The sequence below is a fragment of the Emydura macquarii genome, unplaced genomic scaffold (genome assembly GCF_026122565.2).
Source record: "Emydura macquarii macquarii isolate MOO-44397 ecotype Brisbane River unplaced genomic scaffold, CSIRO-AGI_Emac_v2 contig_2947, whole genome shotgun sequence".
NCBI lineage: Eukaryota > Metazoa > Chordata > Testudines > Chelidae > Emydura > Emydura macquarii.
This window is the reverse complement of record NW_027133084.1, coordinates 53,856-62,923: the sequence shown is the minus strand read 5'-3', so window position 1 is coordinate 62,923 and position 9,068 is coordinate 53,856. Positions and strand designations below refer to the sequence as shown.

Sequence of the window (9,068 nt, the reverse complement as noted above, 5' to 3'; positions counted from 1 at the left end):
TGGAAGATGACAGAACAAGGAGCAATGGTCTCAAGGTGCAGTGGGGGAGATCTAGGTTGACTATTAGAAAAAACTGTTTTTTTTCGGAGGGTGGTGAAGCTCTGGAATGGGTTACCTAGGGAGGTGATGGAATTTCCATCCTTAGAGGTTTTTAAGTTGTGGCTTGAGAAAGGCCTGGCTGGTATGATTTAGTTGGGGTTGGTCCTGCTTTGAGCAGGGGGTTGGACTAGATGACCTCTTGAGGTCCCTTCCAACCTCATCTTCTCTGAATCTATGAATGGAAAGAAGGATGAGAGGGTATGTTTAGATGGATTGAGGACTGGTAGTCTCTGTGGCTGGACACTTCACATTGCTCTATACTATATATAAATATTACTTGATTTTAGAATTTCATGGTTGACTTGCAATATGTATCCATCAACCAGCCTCACTTCTCTCTACCTGCTAATAAGCAGGGGCATGAGCATTTACCTTGTAAGTAACTCATGTTTTTCTCTTCTTTCTTCTTCTGTAGCTCTCCATTCTTGTATTCACTTCCAAAGTATTCCATGGGTACACTTGCTCCCCAGCCAAGGAAGCTGGCTTCATGGGGTGTGAACTCAAACCAGGTTTCTGAAAAATAAAAAGAAAGGGTTTGGAAGCAAAACCCAGCAATACTTTTGAGGAGGCAGATGAATCACCGGGAGAAGGCATCAGGGGAAGGGTGGCAGGAGGTATCCATAACTCATTGGAATGTGAACGTGCTTCATCCAATGTCTACATTAATAAAGTTTCTTCCCTTCCATGTTGTCCCATCTTCACATCCACCCTTGACTCCTATTTGCATTCATCTCCCAAGCTCCAACTACAGCCCCATGCCACCTATGTCTAAGTTCAGAGTTCTTATGTGAAGCAAATAATGGAAATTTTAGTTCAGGAGCTGAACCAAAAACTCTGGAGAAATATCCAGTTTGATTTAAACTGAAAGAAAAAAATCTATTTCTCCCACCCACAAATTAAAAAGTAAATAAAAAAGCAGTTTGAGTTGACACAAAATGAAGGTTTTGTTTTATTCATTTCAAATCACACAAAACATTTTGGTCGACTCATTTTTCCCTTACTTGATTCAGCTGTTCTCCTTCCCTTTCTTTTAATGGCCACATTTGAAATTGAAAGACAATTTTAAATCAAAAAGTAGAAGCAAAATGTTTTTACTCTTTAGTTTAGGATTTGTTTCCCCAACTGAAACTATTCATTTTATGCGATGTGAACTCAACAAATAGGGGTCTGAAAATGCATTTTTCAGTGAAAAAACAGTTCATTGAAAACATTTCTCCCAGCTCGACTTGATCACTCCCTTTGCTTCACCGTTGAACACCTACCTCCCCACCGTCTACCTTATCTTCTCCCATTGTCATCTTCCTGCCATCTTCCAAGATGGCCCATCCATGCAGAGTTCTCGCGGTGTTCCAGAAAGCCCATGTGATCCCCTAACGCATCTGCAATTTCTCCTATTGGTCCCCACTGCATCTTAGTCCGTTAGCACCTCCCAGAATGTGTAACCACCACAGGGGTCTTAAACCCCACCCAAAATATAAGAGAAATGCTGGTCATGTCTAGGACTGGGCGGAAGCTGTATTTCCCAGTTAGAGGGAAATTCCACAATTCTGAAATTTGTTTCTCTTCCGAATTGGAATGAAAACAGAATAAAAATAACATTAAAATTTCCTGAAAAAAGAAATTTTCACAACAATTTTGGTTTGGGTCAATCAAAAAAGTTTCATTTTGATTTTGACTTTTTATTTCATGTTAATTTATTATTTATAAAACTGAAAATAAAATAAATTTTGAAGCAAAATGCCATCTTGAACCTAAAAATTGAAAGGCTTTATTTGGGAATTTTTTTGAAATTTTGTCAAAACTGGCATATTCTCCTGAAAAATTTTGATTTTGTTAGAACATTTTTGACCAGCTCTAGTCAAACCTAAAAGTCAATAGAGAGATGACTGGTGAGTTTCTCTCCACCTAAAAAGATATACTAAACTAGGAGGGAGGAAAAAACAAAACAAGACTGAGGCTCATCTACATTGCCACTGGCGGTCAACCGGAGATACTCAAAGTACATAATGTAGCTTGCGTATCTCCCATCAACGTACTTACACTGACATACTGTTTCGTCTTCATGGCTCTGCATTGATGGGAGATGCCCTCCTGCCGACAGTGTAGACATACCCTAAATTTGAATTTTTTTCAGAAAAAGGTTTTGCATAAAAGTAAACCTTTTTTCAAAACCAAATTTATTGTCAGCAGTAGATGTTACCTGAATTTTCAATGTTTTGTGAAAATTTCTGCCATAGATTTTACAGAAATTTTAAGTAAAAATGTTATGGATTTTTTCACTTACGCTTTTCTTACCAAAAATCAATATTTTGCTGAAAAATATAAAATTAAAAATATGTTTTCATAAAATTACTAGGGGGAAAAAATGGGAAAAAACTGCAGAAAGTGTCATGCAATATGGATAAGGAGCCTATTAACAACCCTGACAAACAAAAGAAGGATTGAAAAATTTTCATGGTTTTTTTCATTTTCAACAGCTCTAAAGATGACCTCAGCATCTCTGCTGCCTTGAGGAGTTGCATGTAGATGAAATAAAAGACAGCCTTCTTTACACTGAGAATACCTGGATTTTGATTGCTTGTTTTTACCTGGAGCATATTCAGTTACTTTGGAAAAACTTTGCTTATCCACTGCAGCATATATGGGGTAGGGGTTACTTCCGTTCTCAGAAGCACCCCTCTGCTCGGACAAGTGTCCCTCGTCCAGCTGTGAAGACAGGATTTTAGAGGTTCAGACACACACACTCCTAATTTTAAACTATTATTTTAACATTGTCTATGTCCCTGCCCTGACAGCTTGGTCCAAGCCAGAGCTTAGGGAGCCAACACGTTACCACATGCTGAGATGATAGCTAGATAGATATCGAGTCTGCTCTGTGACACCTGGGTCCAGCCTTCATGGCAAAGCAAAACCCACAGCACCAACTCTCAGAGCCTGGGTCGATTGTCTGGGGCTCACGGGGCTTGGGTGGTGGACTAAAAACTGCCATGGGGACATTCTGATTTGGGCTGGCACCCAGGGTCTGAGACCCACCCCGTCCCCAGGTTTCAGAGCTCAGGCACCATCCCAAGTGAAAACACCTACACTACTATTTTTAGCCCTGATGCCTGAGCCCCACAAGTCGAACTCAATTGACCCACGTTCTGAGACTCAGCACTGCAGGTTTTTCTTTGCAGTGTAAACGTATCCTTTCAGTCCAAGTTTACAGTGCAGTGTGGACTCTCCAGCACAGGCTGGGATATGCCAGGTACAGCAGCCTGGGTCCCACCAACCCAGATTTACAGTGCAGTGTAGACACACCTTATGTGACATGGAGCAAGTCAATCAGGGCATTTTTAAAGGTATTTAGGCACCGAGTGAGATTTTCAAAAGTATCGAGGCATGTAAATCCCATTGAAATCAATGGGTACTTGTTGCCTATGTGCTCCTCCCACGAAGTGATACCTTTCAAAATCTGGCCCTCGGACAATCTGTGCCTCAGTTTCCCCTCTGTACATGTCCCCAGATCCCAGAGCTCTTGTGAGGCTAAATACACTAAAAGATCATGAAGGGCCCAGATCTATGGTGATGGTGGCCAGAAAAGTTCCTTAGATCATTCTAGAAGGGAAAGTTTTTCACCCACCTCATGTAACATTCCATAGACAATGGTGTAGGCCCAGAAATCCGTCAGGGAGTAGTTTTCATCTTTAGCTGCCTCGAGCAGCATTTTTGTTGCCTTTGTGAGACTCCAGGTGGATTTGACAAGATTATCGCGCATATGTTCCTCCAAGGCCTGCAATTTCTCTGCCCAGTCCCCATTTTTGTAGAGAGAGGACATACACCTGTTGCAGAAACACAACACACGTGGCAAGGAGAGCAAGATGTGGCTATTTCCCCCAGTCCTTTTACTCTCCACACAGGTTTTTATTAGAATATTTTCACTCATCGTTCTATCATTCTAATTCATTTTTAACCTGCAAGAGTTGCGTGGCTTGCTGGGTGCTGTGGAAAGCCACTGCATCAGCAGAGAGAAAATTAAAGTCCTCTTCTGAAACCCCAGGTCATTACTAGGCTAAGAAAATGGAGAATCTCTATTAGCAACATGCAGAGTCCGTGACACAGTTTGAACAGCTCTGGCCATCTAGGACATTTGTAACCTCCACAAACCTGCCCAGTCCATCCTGACTGCTGCACTTTCATTGACCTCAGTAGGACTATTTGTACAGAAAGGTTGGGAACTGCAAAGTCATGAGGGGAAAGATGGTTCATTGGTTAGGAAATTAGCCTAGAACTCAGGAAATGTGGGTTGAACTCCCTGATCTCCCACAGACGTACCCAAGTCACTTAGTCTCCTTGAGCCCCGGTTCCCCAGAGGAAAATGGGGATATGGGCACTTCCCTACCCCATGGGTGTTGTGGAAATAAACACGGCGGTGCTCAGATACTAGTGGGGGACAGATAAGTACCTGCGATAATTACCACTGGTGTCAGTCTCCTGTTGAATTGCACTAACAACAGAGTGCCTAAATCCCTTAGGCTCTTGTGTCAATAGCTATTCACTGTGAGTAAGGCTATCTGTGTGTGGCCCCATTAGATCAGCTGGATGTCATGAAGGACACTATCTCCTTCTCCACTGAGAGAGTAACTCTACAATCTTGCAATCATTGTAGTCTCTTTTCCACGTGGATTTCCCCATCTTGTGTGCCAACTTGTCACTTGTTCCTGTTTAATGACCCCAGTTATGTCCATTTCTCACTATTCCCATGGCAGAAACCATCATACAGCACAAGAGAGCAGGCACAATTCTGCTATCTTGCTTCCAGCACTAAAGCAAACTACAAGAGTGGCAAAAATCACAAGTCAGGCCACAGAAAATCCTGAGATTGGCTTAAAAATGGGTTCTTTTTATTTGCCTTCTGGCTTTTGTGCTGATAGGTTTCACATTTTTATGTTTTCTCCATAACCACCAGGGCCAGAGACTCATGGTCATAATATCCTGAAAACCGATGTTAGGTCAGCACAATGGTGTTGCTTAAGGATGTGAAAAATCCACACTCTGGAGCAGCATAGTTAAGCTGACTTAAATCCCTATGTAGGCAGTGCTAGGTCGATAGAAGGATTCTTCTGTTGGCTTAGGTCGGGTTTACACTTTCCTGGAAATTTGGCGGCAGTCGACGAGAGTTACTCAAGTTACACAGAGTAGCTTGCGTAACTCCCGTTGACTTTGTAATTCCTCTTCTATGCAGCATCTTCACTACACTGCGCCAACAGGAAACGTGTTCCAGTCAACGCAGCGCCACGCCACTTCAGGGGGTGGTTTTATTACGTTGACTTCCGGCTCGATTGAGCGCGTCTTCACTGACCGCTTAATTGATCTGGATAGATCGATCTGACGGCGGCAAATTTGCTGCTGTCAATGAAGACATGCACTTAACTACCGCCTCTCAAGGTGTTGGATTAACTAAGCTGATGGGAGAATGCCTCCCGCTGGTGTGTGTAGTGTCTACATTGAAGCATTGCAAAGACGCAACTGCAGTGGAGCAGCTGTGCCGCTGTAGCATTTTAAGTGTAGACAAGCCATGACACTCACACAATTCACGTGACTGAATGAGCTTGGGTTTTAAAGGAAACTCCATCAGATATCAAGAGATTTGCAACAACATTGCAAGAGCTATAACCATGGGGCTGAGCCCCTGTCACTTTTGCTACTGTAGAAATCTTAAAAAGATCAGGTCTAAGAGGCATGTCCACACAGCAATGTAAGCCCAGTGATAGTAGAACTCAGGCTAGCAGGCTCTGGGTCTGTTAACCTATGGCTAGAGTGTCTACATTCATTTGTAACCACAGGCTTGGAATTGTTGAACTCTGGGATCCAGCCTGGGGCTCCAGAGTCTACATTGCGTTATGCGGGGCTGAATTCAGCCACCCATATCCCAGACTTTCCAGCGCCTTCCTAAAATGCAGTTGCATTAGTCCTTTGTTTGTGGTGCAGTGTGGGAGAAACATGACTGTCCACCAAACGGGATTGTCCAGAGGACAAAGGAAGTCAGCCTGTGGGGCATCTTTGCTGGCCTCCCAGGGCATGAGTCCAGTGGCACTGCATCTACATTGCAAATTAATAGGGCTTGAACCCTGAGTCCTGGCCTGATTCAGGCTCACACCCTCCACTCTCATGGAGTCCTAGGACCTTGGATCTAAATGCTGGGTTAGCAAGATTTGTGTGTAGATGGAAGATAGGTTAGGCTTGAGCCTGTGTTTGAACCCCAGGCTTACATTGAAGTGTAGACATGCTCACACATTCTCACCTCTTCAGGAAATGGAGAGACAGTGTTTTCCGGTTGGTGATGAAGTACCTGCATGTCCTTTGGTTAATAATAACAACAGCAATAATTTCCCATAGCTATCAGTTCTACAGAGGGACACACATTCACTCAAGCTTTTCTTCACATGTGCCTACCAAGTTGAACCTGAGACTCCACACAGGTACATGATGGTGTCCAAGAGACCCTGCTTTTGTAGCTCCTCCAGGGTTGCATAAAGGGCTATCATGGCCCGCAGCCCTCCTCCCGCTCCCAGGATTGCGATACTGGGCACATCATCCTGAGGAAGGGAAAAGACACGGCAACATGTAAACGGAGATAACCACCATTGCTCACCTAAATTACTTCCATGGTATCTACAGTCAAATACCTGCCATTCCCACCTAGGTCAGCCCCCATCATGGAGTTTAAAAGAATACCTTCTAGGACGCACTCCTGCAAACGTTTACACATCTGTCTTTATTTACATATCTTTATTTACACTAGTTTAAATGAGACTCCTCCCATGAGTAGCTTTACTCACAGGCTTTCCAGATTGCAGTAATGAAGCTCAATTCATTGATTGACAAACTTTTGATTGACAAGAATAACTCTAATAGCTGCTATAATATATGACGTATGTATGTTATGTATTCCATGCAGCAAAAATATTGTGAATTATCAGAACTCCTGGAAAATATTTCAACACCGTTTGTTTGTTTGTTTGTTTGTTTGTTTGTTTGTTTGTTTGTTTGTTGGCTGAAAAATGCCTTTTTGATTAAAAGGAATTTTTATTCATATTTGTCGGGATTTTGCCCAAAACCTGGGGAAAAAATCATTGTTTGCAATCAAAAATGATGCTTGGTTTTAGGAAAGAGAAAAAGAAATCAGGTCTGAGGTTTTAAAAGAATCTGTGAAAAAAATTCAACATAAATGAAAAATAGTTCCCATCATTTATATTTAAACAGGTATCCCAATTCAGTATAGCACTGAAACGTGCACTTAATTTTAACCATTCACTTAAATCCTTTTGGCTTCAGTTTGTTTTATTCTAAAAGCCTTGAAAAAAAACCCCAGAAAACAAAATAACCCACAACTTTTTGATGAACACATTTTCACCAGCTCTGCACAAGTAACTGTTACGACTGCCAATGTCCTGTATGTACCTCTATAATTCCATAAGACATTGAAAGACTCCTACCAGGTTACAGGGAATCCCATGGCTCTCCAGGCATTTCTTCACCCACACCTTCCTGTTACTTGTACCTAATTTTTCCCCCTCCGAGAGCTCATGGGAAATTCGGACTTTGCTTTTACCCTGGGGAAAAAAATGGCAAGAGTATGTATCAACTCTCAAAAATCTGTCAGGGATGGGACAATGTACAGAGATGCAGAAAATCCATTAAAGCATGTTCTGGGTGGAACCCAAAGCCAATTTAGAGATTTTCACACAACTCTCCTACGCTGAAACAACAGGCGGGAAAACTCTGTGAGGAGAAAGAGACAAAGTGGGTGAGGGGATATCTTTTATTGGACCAACTTCTGATGGTGAGAGAGACAAGCTTTCGGGCCACACAGAACTCTTCTTTATGTCTGGGAAAGATACTCAGAGCATCACAGCTAAATACAAGGTGGACCAGATTGTTAAGCATAAGGAGTCAAAACGTTTTGCAAGAAATCATTCAAAATCTCATATCCTGGGACCAGCATGGCTATAACTACATGGCAAACTCCTGAACATTTCCCAACACTTCCCATGTTTTTCTCCCCCAGCAGTGTGGATGCTGATTAGACCCATTGACTGTAGTAGGAACAAAGAAAAAGAGATTTCTCATGTGTCATCTGAACTAGGTAATGCCTTCCCACCAGACCAGGAGGATGAGGTAGATGAGGCTTTCTTTACTCAACTAGGGAAAGTTTCCAGTTCACAGGACCTGATTCTCATGGGGGACTTCAATCACCCTGACATCTACTGGAAGAGCAATACAGCAGAGCACAAACAATCCTGGAAGTTTTTGGAGCGTGTCACTGACAATTTCCTGGTGCAAGTGCTGGAGCAACCAACTAGGGGCCGAGCTTCTCTTGACCTGCTGCTCACAAACAGGGAAGATTTGGTAGGGGAAGTAGAAGTGGGTGGCAACCTAGGCAGCAGTGACCATGAGATGGTCGAGTTCAGGATCCTGACAAAAGGAAGAAAGGAGAACAGCAGGATACGGACCATGGACTTCAGAAAAGCGGACTTTGACTCCCTCAGGGAACTGATGGGCAGGATTCCTTGGGAGGCTAATATGAGGGGAAAGGAACCCAAGAGAGCTGGCTGTATTTTAAAGAGACCTTATTGAGGGCACAAGAGCAAACCATCCCGATGTGCAGAAAGAATAGCAAATATGGTAGGCGTCCAGCTTGGCTTAACAAAGATGTCCTTGGCGAACTTAAACGCAAAAAAGAAGCTTACAAGAAGTGGAAGCTTGGTCAGATGACTAGGGAGGAGTACATAAACACTGCTCGAACGTGCAGGAATGAAATCAGGAAGGCCAAAGCGCAATTGGAGTTGCAGCTAGCAAGGGATGTGAAGGGGAACAAGAAGGGTTTCTACAGGCATGTGGCCAACAAGAGGAAGGTTCGGGAAAGTGTGGGCCCCTTAGAGAATGAGGGAGGCGACCTAGTGACGGAGGATGTGGAGAAAGCTGAG

General features: G+C 43.0%; 1 protein-coding gene across 1 annotated transcript; it reads right to left on the bottom strand.

The window, feature by feature from the left end:
* Nucleotides 1–471: 471 nt before the first annotated feature.
* Nucleotides 472–7,688, bottom strand: LOC137167603 (cytosolic phospholipase A2 gamma-like; the record flags this gene model as incomplete). The annotated part of the gene is made up of 5 exons (XM_067569808.1): nt 7,578–7,688; nt 6,535–6,677; nt 3,722–3,920; nt 2,688–2,805; nt 472–612 (listed from the first exon to the last, which is right to left on the bottom strand). Coding segments are annotated over exons 2-5 (550 nt in total), but the record flags the coding sequence as incomplete, so codon positions are not given.
* Between the last annotated feature and the right edge of the window lie 1,380 nt (nt 7,689–9,068).